Source organism: Myotis yumanensis, unplaced genomic scaffold, assembly GCF_028538775.1.
Source record: "Myotis yumanensis isolate MYYU_CA2020_CCGP unplaced genomic scaffold, mMyoYum1.0.hap1 SCAF_15, whole genome shotgun sequence".
In the NCBI taxonomy this organism is placed as follows: domain Eukaryota; kingdom Metazoa; phylum Chordata; class Mammalia; order Chiroptera; family Vespertilionidae; genus Myotis; species Myotis yumanensis.
This window is the reverse complement of record NW_027223766.1, coordinates 42434586-42449660: the sequence shown is the minus strand read 5'-3', so window position 1 is coordinate 42449660 and position 15075 is coordinate 42434586. Positions and strand designations below refer to the sequence as shown.

Sequence of the window (15075 nt, the reverse complement as noted above, 5' to 3'; positions counted from 1 at the left end):
AGGAAGCTCAGCTCCTTTGAATTTTAAAAGGAATTAATTTGTAGATGACATCATTCAGTATATTCAAATATGACAGGATTCAGATGCTTTTCTACAAGCAGCATTTGCTTTTCTTGGGTAAACGCAGCCATTTTTAGGGTAATAATTGCTTAATATGCCTGGCACATTATTGAAGTCCTGTATGAGAGGCTCAAAATGAGTCAGAAGGTCAATTTATTCCTTGGCCAGATTCCTTTCACAACACGCGCTTTCCTGTGCTGCTGTTCAGGAGGAGCTATTAAGACCTCTGTGTACTCAGAGCTTCCAGCGGAGTTCTGACCCCATCAAATGATATCAGCGCTCTGGCTTGTGCCTGGTGGTGCAGCTTTCATGTGTCAGTGAGTCTTTAGGGGCCTGTATTTTCCTTCCTAAGCTTAAAATGAGACCCAAATGCTAACAGATACCCTACTTACTATTCTGGCAGGCCCCTTTCACTCTCTACCGACCCACTGGCTTTCTGTTTAAGACACCCTTGACTGTATTTGTGCCCTACACAGATATATACAATTCTTTACTACTTTGAGGACTAAAGAGCCCTCGTTTAAATGTTCCTAATTCTGCCAGAGTGGCCTCACCAACATTTAGCAGGTAAAGACCACTGAAAGGTCAGTGGCTACCTGTTCCCACAGACCAGCTAGTTTCAGGGTGGGAAGAATTAGAGCTCCAAGTGCCTTTGATGGATGCTTTCTCAGGAAATCTCACTTGAGGACTTAGGTACTTACTGTATCTCAGTTCTACTTGAGTTCCACTGAAGATGAGCCAGACTTTTATGAATCATAAATGTACTTTGCATCCTCTTCCATAAAAATTTCCCCTTCCTCTGCCCAGTTTTATTTTCTCTGGCTTTAAATCCTAGTATTTATAAAAACAGTAAATGTACGGTTCAAAGGTATTCTCAATGCTCTGTCCAAAGCCATTGGTTTGAAAGAGATGCGCTTCCCCACTCTCCTGTCCAACTGAGAAGGTTCTGTCTGAAGGCTGAGGAGACAGGCAAACAGCCTTCATGTCAGAGCTTTTACTGGTGAGACTGAAGCAGAGGAAGGGCACTTGGTTTCCTGGGCTGGTTAGTAAAGAACAGGGACAGATGTTTAACCGTTGAGTAAAATGTTATGGTCAATTTGAAACATGGGAATTTTATATAACACCAAATGTTTATTCTAAGGAGGCTGTCTTTATATTTTCATGCAGAGCTTTTGTTACACTGCTGAAATCGCAGTATAATCGTCACAGTCAGGAAAAGTAAAAGCAGTTTGTATAAAATAGCTTTGTTAGATACATTTTTAAGTTATCAAAACTATCAAGGCAAAAGAAAGGGGATAATTCTGTTATAAAGTCTTATGAGAATTCGGTCACTACAGAACCGTTCATTTTTACTCCCAGGTGGATCGAGTCCGAGAAAGACTGTCAGAACAACAGTACAACAGGCTTGTGGACTACATCACCAAGACATCTTGCCACTTGGCCCCCAGCTGCTCGTCCACGCAGACACCGTCATGCCCTGTGGTGCCTGTGGAACCTCTCCCCTCCAACGTGAAAACATACCATTACATGGTCGACCCGCATTTTGCTCAAGTCTTCATTAGTAAGTTCACCATGGTGAAAAACAAAGCCCTGAGGAAGGGGTTCCCGTGAGTCCCCTCGTCTGAGGTACCAGTTCCTGCTTATGCAGCATCTTTTTTAATAAGAAACCTAAATAGCTCTATGGACACAAGGCCAGCACCTTTCTACAGTAACTTTTTGGCCTCTTCTAAAATTAATTCAGATTCCTCCTCCCTAAAACTAAGATACTTGAATAAAATGGAGTGAAAAACCTTTTTCTATTTGGGGACAGTTGACTAACAGAATCCTGTGGGCTGCAATCTTACCACAGTTGAAAATACATTCCTGTTTGCTCTATATTTGCTACAATTTTTACTATAATGAGGATCTATTAACACTCAGCTAATGTAAAAGATGGTCAGGCCTTAGAATGGAGAGACATTAAAACTTCATTTCTAATGACATTGTCTTTGCTGAATACCTTGATCTGCAAAAGTTTGGTCTCTTTAAATGAAATTAAATATTTAGGATTTTATTGTTTAACTTGTTAAATCTGTTACTTGTAGGTGCTGGTATTCTTTAAGTGAAAGCTGCTGTGTATATTCCTTAAAGTCTGCATTTTATTGAATTTACCAAACATTCTGATGCCTGTCCAGGTACATTCTGGAAAAATGTTTTTCTGTTTTGTTTTACTAGTCAAACAGAGTAAGTCTTGTGTCTACTGATAAAAACAGACCTGGAGTGCTCAAGTGAGTCTCTCTAGTCTTAGAAACAAAACACTACTGGGAACATTCCCTTTGTGGAAAGGGTGTAGCTGAAGGATTCATACTTGCCTGCTGTGCTGGAGGGGAGTCAAGAACCCCAACATCAACCTTAACAATGAACCAGACCAAATATTTTCTTTTGCTTTTAACAACAGGTTTGGCTCAAGATCCTGGGTCAACAGATATCATTTTAGTATTTGGTAAATATCTCAACTCTGATGAAACATGTTTTTATTGATTACATATTAACTTGGGCCTACAACCTGTTACCTATCATTGTGAGACACTAAAGAAAATTCAATTTCAAATGTCCACTAATTTTTAACTGAAGTCTCACCTGTTATGTATAGGCATCATAAGTCACTGCATAGTTGTTTCTGGAAAGCAAGTTTGTTAATGGACAATTCAGACTGACTATGAAAAAATGGTTCCTCCATTAGTTTGTTGTACCATACTCATTTAGGAAAGTGAGTTTGGTCAGTTAACCTCAAGAGTAACTATTTTTAAGAATGCAGATATACATTAATTCTTATGATAATTTTGAATACTACTAAGATTTGTTATATAAAATTATTTAAAATAAAAGGAAACCTTGAATTAATGACCACACAATGTGTGTTGTCACTGGGTATTTTGTTTTTTAAATGCATGTTTTCACTGATACCTGATATAATTCAGCTCATATTTTTAAGACACAAAAATTCTAAGTTAAGGCCCTGGCCAGGTAGCTCAGTTGGTCCCTGTCTCTTGTAACAGCCCGCAGTGTAATAGTCATGTTGGCTTAAATCAATGACCCAGGACTAAGAAACTGTACTTAGCAGCATATCTCAATGAAATGGGCAAAACATCAGTAATAAAAAATGTCCTAAAATAATGAAATTTAATACTGAAATTAAGTTATCTTAAAGTTCATAAACAGTTAAAAATCCCTAACCAATTCTGATGCAAGTGCCCAAAATGACATCATTAAGAATAACTGAACAAACACTTACTGTCCACAGTATTTCATTGTTTATTTATCAAGATAAACTATTCCTTAGCTCAAATATTCATGTTTCATAGTTCAGGAACACAGGTCAGTGACAAACTTCCGTGGAATTCAACCCAAAGAAATTCTGTGGAGAAGAACACAGTTGCTAAGTTAATATCCAGCATTCTCAATCTCTCTCAGTATCTTACCACCCTGAGATCACATAAGGTCTGTTCCTACTAGTAGCCCACGCTTTGCTCACTCACCTTAAGCCCAAGAGAAGCCCAGTTCAAGCTCCCTGAGCTCACGGTCCTGTCTCCACCAAACGCCCTGACCAGCTTCCTTTCCATTTCAGGAATTACAACACCCTATTTCTGGCTTCTTGCTTTCACTTTCCAAACTGGTTTTTTCCCTTCTCTAAATCCCCCTGTCCCCATTCCCTTCCCATACCCACAAACTCTTCTTAAAAGCAGCAGCCCATCTGTTCTAAACAATTTCTATTTCTGTCTCCAAATTTGTTTTTCTTAATGGCTTTTAAACACAATTAACTTCTTATATAAAAAGGTAAAAATCTAATATTTGAAATCATCCTGTTAACATCTAACCATGAAATGAATACCCACTGAGTAAAATTTGAAAATGTCAGTTATAAGAAAATAGTAATATTAAGATTAAGACTCTATACAGAACCATTAACATTTTCTTGACCTTTTCACCTTCAGTGATTTTGTGTAATTTACTTAACATGATCATCCTTAACATTCCTAATTTTCTATCTTAAAATAATCTATCCATGTTTGTGAATCATTTTTTCTAACGGGCCTCATCAGTTTTCCAACAATTGGAAATAAAGTTCTCTGTACTTTTTCTAAGTTATTCTACGGCTAATTAGTCCATGCATCTATCTGCATTTCAGATACTACTTAAGCAGCTATGGAAACGGATTATGGAACTGAGTCTTATATTGGGCAAAAGATATGTAAATGTCTCTCAAGTCTTTCAGAAAAGTGATCTGAAGTCCAATGTAGTAGATCTCCCCCACACCCTAGACCTTGGGAAAGATAGATATATGGCATTTGGAATGCTCATTCAGGTACAGTCTGCCTGAAAAATAGTCGCCTTCCCCTTATCACATCAAACTCACACTGGGTGGAGAGAACCTTTAATCCTATTTATACAGTCAAACCTTGTTTCTTACATGTCTCCCATCTTGAACAAATGGGTTCTCCACCAGGTTGTTTACAGAAAAAATGTAGAACCGAACTTTGGTTTTTGAAATGACAACCCTGATACCTCAGCATAAAAAAAAAAGCGGCTTCCAGGCCACAAAGGAGAGAACACTTTTGTTGCTGGCAAAACCAATGATTAGCACCGTTTAAAAAAAAAAAAAGAGGCCATCAAGAGGGCTAATGTTGCTAAAGATGTGAAAGAAACAATGATCACAAAGAGGTAGAAAAACAGTTATTGATTTGGAAAATGGAAAAGCAGTTAGCCAGCAACAACATTTCGGAGGCAGTGATACATGAACAAGCCAAGAGGCTGTGTACTGTGTGTACTGACCTGAGAGACACCCCTGGGCCGAAAGCTAAAATTGATTCGTTCAAGGCTGGGGGGGGGGGGGGGGTTGATAAATTTAAGAAAATAAGTATTTAAAAAAATGAAACACTTCTAAAAGTGTGATTTTCCTAATGCCAATTTAGCAATAAAGAGCACTTTGAACCTAAGTCAGCAAGATGGTTGGCTATGAAGCTCCAGGCTCCTGCTCCCCCACAGTAATCCATCAACGTAAGAACCCGTGTGTCTGTGTGAGAACTAGAAACCAGTTATGAAGCTGCTGCAAATAAGCAAACACCTAAAGAAGAAAAAGCCACTCAAAACAGCAGGAAATTTCATGAATTTTTTTCCTCCCACCCTCAGGGTAGCAGTGTGGTTAGGAGGAACCCAGCCAGCTCCTGGCTTCTCCCTCAAGGCAGGAGGAGGAGGAGGAGAACTCACTGCATTCTGGCTTGTTTTAGGGACTGTTTTCTACTTGCCTATCTCGGAGCACTAATGGGAATGGTGACATCATTTAGAATCAGCCCGCAAGCTGCTGAAAGCAGTGATGGGTCTCATGACACAAAAGAGCTGCAGAGGGAATGATGAGCAAGAGATTTAGGGCTGAGCAATCCTATATAATAAAGAGCTAATATGCTAATTAGACCGAACAGCAGAACAACAGTCTGGACAACCTTCTGGATGAAGCCAGGGCTTTGAGGGCCGGCCAAGGCAGCCAGGGCCGCGAGGGCCAAGCCCCTTACACGAATTTTGTGCATCAGGCCATATATATATATATTTTTTTTCTTTTTTCTCCAATATAATAAAAAGTTAATATGCAAATAGACCAAACAGTGGAACAACCGAACCTGTCGCTATGACATGCGCTGATCACCAGGGGCACGTGTGGAACATGGCAGGCACCGGCCGCAGTAGGATGGTGGAGCAGGTGAGCGGGGCGCCAGACCAAGGCAGGGCGCCAGTCACTGTCATTGGGGCGAGCCTCTGGTGGTGGTTGAAAATTCTTTGCTCCCGCATGCCACTGTCCCACCAGCGCTCGCACCTGCTGCCAGCACCAGCCCTGTTCACACCCTCTGCTGGCGCTGGAGCTGCCACTCACACCCACTGCCAGTGCCCAGCACCACCCCCAATCACTTGGCGCTGTCAGTGGGTGCGAGCAGTGGCTGCCGCCCCAATTGCTCCTGAGGGCTTCTCCACATCCCCCTGCTCCTGAGGGGTGATTGGGACAGTAGCTGCCACTCACACCCGCTGACGGCACCGGCCCCAATCTCCACACCGTCAGCAGGTGCAAGCGGGGCTGGTGCCATCAGCGCGTGGGAGCAGCGGTGGCAGGAGTGGGGCTGCTGGCAAACAGGGGAGTGGGCCACAGAGGGAGGGACCGGGGGGGGGGCGGGGAGGATGGGCCAAGACCCACCCCTGTACCCACCACAGACTCGTGGCCCACCGTTCCTTTCAAGGTGCATGAATTCGTGCACTGGGCCCCTACTATAAACAAAGAGCTAAGGCTACTTAGAGGAAGCAGGAGTCAGAATCTTAGGGGCTCTGCCGAAACCGGTTTGGCTCAGTGGATAGAGCGTCGGCCTGTGGACTGAAGGGTCCCAGGTTCGATTCCGGTCAAGGGCATGTACCTGGGTTGTGGGCACATCCCCAGTAGGGGGTGTGCAGGAGGCAGCTGATCGATGTTTCTCTCCCATCGATGTTTCTAACTCTCTGTCTCTCTCCCTTCCTCTCTGTAAAAAATCAATAAAATATATTTAAAAAAAAAAAAAGAATCTTAGGGGCTCTTAAAAGTGACTGACTATCCTCGGGAACTAGAACAAAAGCAAAGGCTAAGGCAAGACATAACCCCAGAAAAAGTCTGAGACAACCATAAGCCTTTAGGCCAGGCTGTTAAGATCTCCTGCATGAAGCAAATCCAAAAACAACGGAAGAGGTGGCTGTTTAATCAAATGCCTAAATTTCAACAAAAGATCACAAGACATAAAGAGAAACGTGGCTCATTCAAAGGAACAAAATAAATCTCCAGAAAACAACACTGAAAAAACACACATTGACTCTGACTTGTCAAAGTCTTTAAAACTGTCTTAAATTTGCTCAATGAGCTAAAGAACTCAGACAACTAAACAAAATCAGGAAAACAATATATGAATAAAATGAGAATATTAACAAAGAAAATTAAAAAAACTAAATAGTACAGAAAACTACAGTAACTGAATTATTAAATTCACTAGAGGGGTGTTAGCAGTGGGAAAACACAGCCATCTGTGTCAAACACAGACTCCAACACACAGGAGATTCAGCAAACCTGAAAATAGTTCATTTGAATTACTGGGCCTAAGATGCAAAAAGGAAAAGTAAATGAGAGCTTAAAGGACTGATGGGATATCACCAAAAGACCAATACATATACATTACGGAAGCCCAGAACAAGAGAAGGGGCAAAATACTTATCTAGAAGAAACAATGGCCCAAAGCCCCAAATCTAGAGAAATGTATATACTATTACAAGACATTACTTGTAAGTAGGATAAACCCAAAGAGATCCACACTAAGACACATTATAATCAAACTGTCAAAAACCAAAGACAATAAATCTTTTTTTTTTTTAATTATAATATGTTGTGTTGGTTTTTTTTTTTTTTTTATGTACTTTTATTGATTTCAAAGAGGATGGGAGGATAGAAAGAAACATCGATGAAAGAGAATCATTGATTGGCTGCCTCCTGCATGCCCCCTATTGGGAAGCAAGCTCACAACCGGATTTATAGATCCATGCTCAACCACCGAGCCACAGAGGGCAAGGCAACCTTTAAAAAGTAGCAAGTGAAAAATTGATTCACAGTCTACAACAGAGCCTGTTAAATTAGCAATGGATTTCTCAGCATGAACCTTGCAGATCAGAAGGCTGCCCATTAATATATTTAAAGTGCTCACAAAAAACACCCTATATCTAGTAAAACTGTCCTTCAAAAATAAGAAATTAAAGGCATTCTCAGGTAAACAACAGCTAAAGGATATGGAGTTCATTACTAATAGGCCTGCAATGGGAGTTGCAAATTAAAATGGGGCCTACAAGTTGAAATAAAAGTGCACACGACATTAAAAATAGGCAAAGAACTTGAATAGACATTTCCTCAAAGAACATATACAAATGGCCAACAAGCATGATAAAAGATGCTCAACATCATGAAACAGAAAACAAGTTTGCTGAGGAAGTGAAGAATTTGGAACCCTTTTTACACTAAAAGTGGTGGGCAGTTAGACCTGCGTAGAGCAAGGACCATGGGCCAGGTACAGAAGGTCACCAGGGTGGAAAGCCCCAGGTGCCGACCAACAATCAACTGTAGGTAGGCCCTCATGCCCAGGGTGACCCCCGGTCACTAGGTTTGGAACCCCTGACCTTGCCCCCCTAGAGATAACATCTAGGCCTCAGTTGAATTCCAGTTCCAGGCCCAGATAAGCAACAAAACCAGCCTCAGGACCAGCTGCATAGAATAAAGACCCCCCTGCCCTGGCGCCACAATCAATCAGTGAAGACCACAACCCTGAAAAGACACACCTGGAAACCTGATGAATATTCTATTGAGATCTTCTCCTGGGACCACCCTTAGAACCCTTAGGACCCAGGACAGGAAGTGTGCTCTCCCTCCCAGGAGCACAGCCTTTGCCTTTGCTCTCCCCCTCCCTGCCCCAGGCAAGTTACCATTAGCTTCCGAGCTCCGAGCTCCGAGCTCCTAAGGCCCTTCCTTTGTCTCCATAACTTGATCCTTAGTCCATTTCTTCTAGGAATTACTTAATAAATGTTCTTTTACCGTTTGGGTCTTGGTCTGACCCCACCTGTCTACACATGGTGTCTTTCCCACTGCTACCAACATAAACATCATACCAGTGTTATGCTTAAGTCAAAAAACGGAAGCAATCCAAGTGTCTGATGGATAAATGAACAAAATATGGTGTATACATAAAATGCAATAGTTAGCTTTAAAAAGGATATTCTGACACATACTGTAACAGATGAACTTTAAGGGCATTACATTAAGTGAAATAAGCCAGTCACAAAAAGACAAATACTCTGATATAAATGGCGGTTGCCAGGAATGGGAGGGAATGAAGAGTTGTCTAAATGGGTACAGAGTTTCAGTTTTGTAAGATGAAGAGTTCTGGAGATTGGTTATACGACAATGTGAATTTGCTTAACGATACTGAATTATACATTAAAAATAGTTAAGGTGGTACCACAATTTTAAAAATTTTTAAATGGTGACTTCATATTACCTTTACATTCCAAGATCACTTTGTACTCTGAAAGATACCAGCCTTCCTCATCTCCTCAAAATCTTTCATGGAATCATAATTTCTGTAGAAATCTGCATATGCCTTCTTTCTTGGTTCAGCTACACCAAACTGAAAAAGAGCATATCCCATTACGGCTTATTTTTTAGATTAGAAACTTATCATCTAAAGACAACATAAATCAAACTGTTCGTGTTCACCTTTAACTTACCTTTAACTTGACCCCTGTACTTCCTAAGACAAAGGGTGGGGGCGCTGACACAGATGCATGGAAAGGGAAAGAAATCTCAGAGAAACTAGTCAGCAAGAAGGGCCCTCCCTGCCTGGGAGGGAAATTCCTTGTGGGTGTCCATGTTGGTAGGGAGAGAGGGTAGACTAGCAGGAGCCGAAGGAAAATATCCAGAAACCTAAAAGGTTGCACAACATTATGTATGTTTGTAATACCACTGAACCATACACTTAGAAATGGTTCGATTTTGTTATGTGTATTCTGCCACAATAACAAATATTTATAAAAAGGCATAACATTAAAGAGGGTAAGCTTTAATTTGCAAAGCAATTTTCTAACAGTTCTTTTTTTATTCTTTTTTTCTCCTATGGCAACAATTCTTGAAGGTGCTGTCAAAAAGAAAAGCCAGCTAGGCTGGCGTGCCTCAGTGGTTGAACGTCAGCCTGAACCAGGAGGTCATGGTTTGATTCCCAGTCAGGGCACATGCCTGGGTTGTGGGTTCGATCCCCAGTGTGGGGTGTGTAGGAGGCAGCCGGTCCATGATTCTCTCCCATCATTGATGTTTCTATCTCTCCTTCTCCCTTCCCCTCCGAAATCAATAAAAAAAAAAAAAAAAAAAAAAAAGCCACAGGCACAAAATGGCACTTGTGTTAAAGCCCATACCAAACCTAGATTTAAGACCTAACCTAATTGTTGTTTCAACCTTTTCCAGAAACTTTTTTTTTTAAATCCTCACCAGATGTTTACTGACTTTAGAGAGAACCATCAATGTGAGAGAAACATCAGTTGGTTGCCTCCCATATGCACCCCTATTGGGGATCGAACCTGCAACCTAGGGATGTGCCCCGACCAGGAATGGAACCTTCCACTTTTCTGGTGTGCGGGATGATGCGCCAACCAACTGAGCCACCTGGCCAGGGCCAGAAACAATCAACCAGTTTTGAATGTCCTGGTCAAGCACCAGTAGGGTAATTTATCACACATGGTCTTCAGAGAAGGTGCTAACCAATATGATTAGTGTCCTATTAAGAGAAAATTCAGCCATCTACAGGCCAAGTAGAGAGGCCTCAGGAGAAATCAATCCAGGAACCACCTTGGATTTCTAGCTTCCAGAGCAGAAAATAAAACTTCCGTTGTCTAAGCCACCCAGTTTGTGGACTTTGTTATGGAAGCCCTAGCAAAGTAATTCAGCTTCATTTACAGATGGAGGATACGTTATCTGGGAATAAGGTACTTTCCTATCACGTGAGGTGAATGCAGGGAGAGTCAGAGGAAGGGAGCACATTAAAGAGAGTTTCTTTAGAAGACTTGAAATTGCTTATGAAAATAAAATGCATTTTTCAATGTAAAGCACATTTGGGACCATAAGCACCAAGTAAAAAGCAAACATACATACCTTATAGGAAGCTGCAACCCCCAGGGATACAATTATGGCTCCAACAATATGAAATCTCAGACGCTTGGCCAGAAGGCCGCGCATCTGAGGTTTTGGCAAAGTACCCGCAGACATGGCAGTTATAGTCTCCTGGTAAATAAAAATTTTTAAAAATTATTAGAACACTAAAAAATCTAAGGAATTCTATGCATCATGCATTTTAGTACCTAGGGAGGCACAGGAAGGATGGATGGGGACCAACTCCTCCCACAAAACCTAAGATGTTTCATGGCTTAGGCTTGTGGGGGAGGAACAAACTTTCCTCTGCCCTCAAGGATCTTCTGGCGGGTCTGGTCTAATAATCAAACAAACATGAGACTGATTAGCAAGGGAAAATAACCGAGTTTAATGTACCCATACATGTATGGGCACCCCACATGTATGGGCACCCCACATGCAGAAAGGGGGAGGGGGTGTAGGACGCCCTGAGCTGGGGATGAGGTGACACACCCTTGGGGGCTTTAAAGGGTCAAGAACTGATGTTCAGGGAACAAGCCTGCCGGCCATAGAGGTGGGATGATGGGTGGTAACCTCTTATTATGGGTAAGGTCCCTGATTCAAGTTCTTCTAAGTAAAGGGAGGAGGCAGAAGTGTCTTGGGCCTGAAGCGCCCTGGCTGGTCCTGCTCAGCGGTGAGGCCGCTGGTCCGTTGGATTCCGGTCAAGGGCACACACCTGGGCTGCAGGTTCGATCTGGTCGGCGTGCCGAGGGAGGCAACCGATCGATGTGAGACACATCGACTTTTTTTCTCTCTCCCCCCCCCCCGCCACCCGCTTCCTCTCTCCCCTCTACACTAAAAAAAATAATAATGGAGTAAAAAGAAACTGCCCTCAGCTCAAAACAGTCTGCTCAGCAGAGGCACACTGGGGTGCCTTGCTCTGAGCCCCACCCCTGTCTCCTACCCTAAATGAGACAGTGGACCCGGCAGCAGCAGCAGCGGACACTGCACACACACCTCCCCCGGCCACAGGGGAGCAGCGGCGCGAGGCCGGCAAGTGCACACGCACCCACAGCACCGGCTCCGCACTCAGTCTGCGGGGCCACCCTACGAGCCACCTTTTCCTCCACGTTCCCGACGGGAGCCCTGGGGCCCCCGAGGCGGCGGAGGCCCGGGCGGGAACCAGCAGCCGCCCGCAGGTCCGCCCGAGACGGCGGCCTGGTCCCAGGGCTCCGGGGCCTACAGCGGGGCCGCGCCCGCAGACCCGCCTCCCCGGCCGGCGGGGGCGAGGCCGTGGGCGCGGGGAGGAGGCGGCAGGAAGCCGGCCCTCCCTCCAGCCGTCCGCGCGGGCCTCCAGGCGGACGCTCAAGGTGGCAGAGCAAAGGGAGGCCAGCACCCCGGGGCCGGACAGGCCCAATGACCTGACCAAGGTCACAGCGACGGCGGGGGAGACTCAGCGGCCGGGGACCCAGGCCCGCCGCCCCAGGAGCCCGGCCGCTCCCCGGAGGCCCCCGCGGGCCCCCGCGCCCTCCCGAGGCCCAGGCGGGGGTCGCGCAGGGGCCGACGCGGGCGGGAGGGCGGGGGGAGTCCGAGGCTCCACGACCGACGGACGGGACGCGGCGTCACGGCTCAAACCCGAGGCCCACGGGCAGCCAGCAGCAGACGGCGGCACCTAAGGGAGCCCGAACGAGGTACAGAACAGCGACCCAACTCACCCCCACACCAACGTCCGTCCTTCCAGAGAGAACTGGCTGACGCCCGGCAGCGCGCATGCGCTCAAAAAGGAAGGGGCAGACGGTGGCCGAGAGAGGCCAAAAGCCCTCTGGCGCGCCTCCTGCCGCTCATTGCTGAAGTCCACCTGTGTGATTACGTTACTTATGCAACCTTCAGTTTAGGACTTGACTTTCTGAGTCGGTTTCCTTAATAAAGTGGAGGTATTCATTTTACTAGTACAGATTTGATATGAACTTAGTACAGAACTCAGAGATATTTAACGTAAATTTTTTAAAAAGTACAAGGACAGTACAAATCATCCTGGGCCCACGGATTGTCTGAGCATTGTGCACAAACCGACGTTTTCACTATTATAACTAGTCTTAGGCGAATAACAGTTTGGTTTGGGTAAAAGCTGAACGAGACAGCCTCGCTCAAAGCCTCGCCTATGAGACAAACATAAACAGATTAATACTTATTCCAAGCGACTGTGGAAGCCATTGCTTGCCTGGCAGGGTTGAGCAAGTTTTGATGGAAGTATTTGTGTGGGGGTTTTAAGTAAAACACGAGTGTTTTAAAGGAAGACAACTGGGAGCGTGTTAAAAGGGGTGTGTAAGGGTGAGGCTCTCATGCTTCAGGGGAGTGAGGCTTGGTTGTTAACGGAAACCACCTGGGTTTGTAAGGCGTTATTTAAATCAACTCAGCAAGCACTGTGGAAGGTACACCAGGCCACAAAGGATACATGGGATCGACTCAACATGTTACGGGGAATGTTACAGAATAGTAAGAAGCTAGGAAAATTCCAGGATGAGCGGAATAGGGAAACTAGGACAGATAGTTCAACAGCAGTTTGCAGCCACCGAGTAAATCCTATTTTCCCTAAACCAGTAACACTGAAGAGGTTTGCACTTCTCCTCCTCAACCAGCGGGTAAATAGCTTAAATCACCCTACTCAGGGAGACACAGCAGAAACCCAATTAGTGCCATTTGCCAACCACACAGATGAAGAGAATAGACCTCATTTGGGAACATTAGCATAAAGCTGATGAATATTCTGCCCCCTAAGGCCTCCCCTAAATGTCCAGCCTGCTCTCCCTCCAGGGAGCTTGCCCCTGCCATTCCCTCCCCCCTCTGCCTCCCCACAGGCAATACCCCCTAACCTCTGAGGGACCGACCCCATGAAGCTTGCAACCAGGGGAGCAATGGTCCTGAGTCATGGGTGTCTCACCACTGAGCAAAACCAACTAGGCTAATAGCAGTCCTTGATTGTCCTTCCAGGAACCAACCCTTACCTAGTCCTGGCCATGTGGATCTAGCAGGGTCATATGACTCAAGAAGGGCCAAACAATGTAGCCAACCCCCTTGGCCACAGCCTTGTGTTGGGGATAGGCAAAGAGCCCTGACCAGAGCAATGAAACTCGATTCTACAGCTTTGGTCAAAACAATTAGGGGGAAAGCTCTTTCTTTCAGGGAGCATAACGGGATGGAGGAGGGGTCTTGCTGCTCTGAAAGAGTAGGAAACCAGAGAGTAGTGTGTGCCTACAATGTGCCAGGTACTGTTCAAATGATAGGAAGAACCTGTCCTCATGGAGGACAGAACAGACAAGAAACAAAAATATGTCAGATGGTGATAAGTGCAAAGGAAAAAATAGAGGAAAGTATGGGCAAAGAAAGTTGAATAAAGAAGGTTCCATTTTTGCCCTGACCGGTTTGTCTCAATGGTTAGAGCGTCGGCCTATACACTCTCGGGTCCAATTCTGGGTCAAGGGCATGTGCCTGGGTTGCAGGTTCATCCCCAGGCCCAGTACCCAGCCTCTCTCTCTCTCTCTTCCACACCCACTTCTACTCTCTCTAAAAACCAGTGGAAAAAATATACTCGGGTGAGAATTAACAATACAAAACAAAAAGTACCCATTTTATATTGGAAGTTTGAGGAAGACAGGCAGTCTGACTCGAGCCCGTGGTCTACACTAGAGTAAAAGATGGTTCAATGGAACGAGTGGGATTGTTCTGCATGGCCCCAAGAAATCAACTAGGATGGCTGAGTGGAAGATGAGAAAAGCCAGATTTTAGGTACGTATTCACAATGGCTAGAAATCAGTCCTTTCGAGGTGATCCTCAACCAAAGACACCCAGCTGGGCTGGGGGAGGCGAGGAACCCTTGACTGGCAGAGAGGCAAAGCAACAATCTTACTCCTCCTGCATCTTTTTTCCTGACCTGACAGTCACCAGGTCCATGTGTTGCCTTAAAATGTGTTGAAGAGACATCACTTTTGGAACATGGGCCTAAGGAACGTCTGCCATGCCTCCTCCATTACTACTCTGCTCTTACCCGGGCTCGGTGCCTCACAGTGCGGGAAGTGTGTACAATACCTAGAAAGGCAGATTGCAACGTTAGGAACTAAAAGGGATAAGTATTGTGGTGGGCGGTTAGACAGACAGAAGCAGAGCAAGGACCATGGGCCAGGGCAGAAGGTCACCAGGGCAGATAGCACCAGGGGCCTGGCAACAGACAATCAATGGTAGGGTGGGACCTCACCCACCCGCATGGTGACTGTCCTCCCCTAGTGTACCAATGGTTTGGAACCCCTGACCTTTCCCCC

The 15075-nt window shown here is 44.9% G+C and overlaps 2 protein-coding genes across 4 annotated transcripts in view; one reads left to right on the top strand and one right to left on the bottom strand.

The window, feature by feature from the left end:
- VPS13B (vacuolar protein sorting 13 homolog B) overlaps positions 1-4925 on the top strand; it is a 607742-nt gene extending 602817 nt beyond the window's left edge. For all 3 annotated transcript variants that reach the window (XM_070391987.1, XM_070391986.1, XM_070391988.1), the window contains exon 62: positions 1420-4925. In XM_070391987.1, coding sequence (XP_070248088.1) covers positions 1420-1671 — 252 coding nt within the window. In that variant the 3' untranslated portion in view covers positions 1672-4925. The remainder of the gene's footprint in view (positions 1-1419) is intronic.
- Positions 3337-12574, bottom strand: COX6C (cytochrome c oxidase subunit 6C). Its single transcript, XM_070391991.1, has 4 exons — positions 12475-12574; positions 10784-10912; positions 9141-9269; positions 3337-3457 (listed from the first exon to the last, which is right to left on the bottom strand). Exons 1-3 carry the CDS (start codon positions 12529-12531, stop codon positions 9156-9158), a joined length of 300 nt encoding a protein of 99 aa, XP_070248092.1. The 5' UTR covers positions 12532-12574; the 3' UTR covers positions 3337-3457; positions 9141-9155.
- Positions 12575-15075: the final 2501 nt, after the last annotated feature.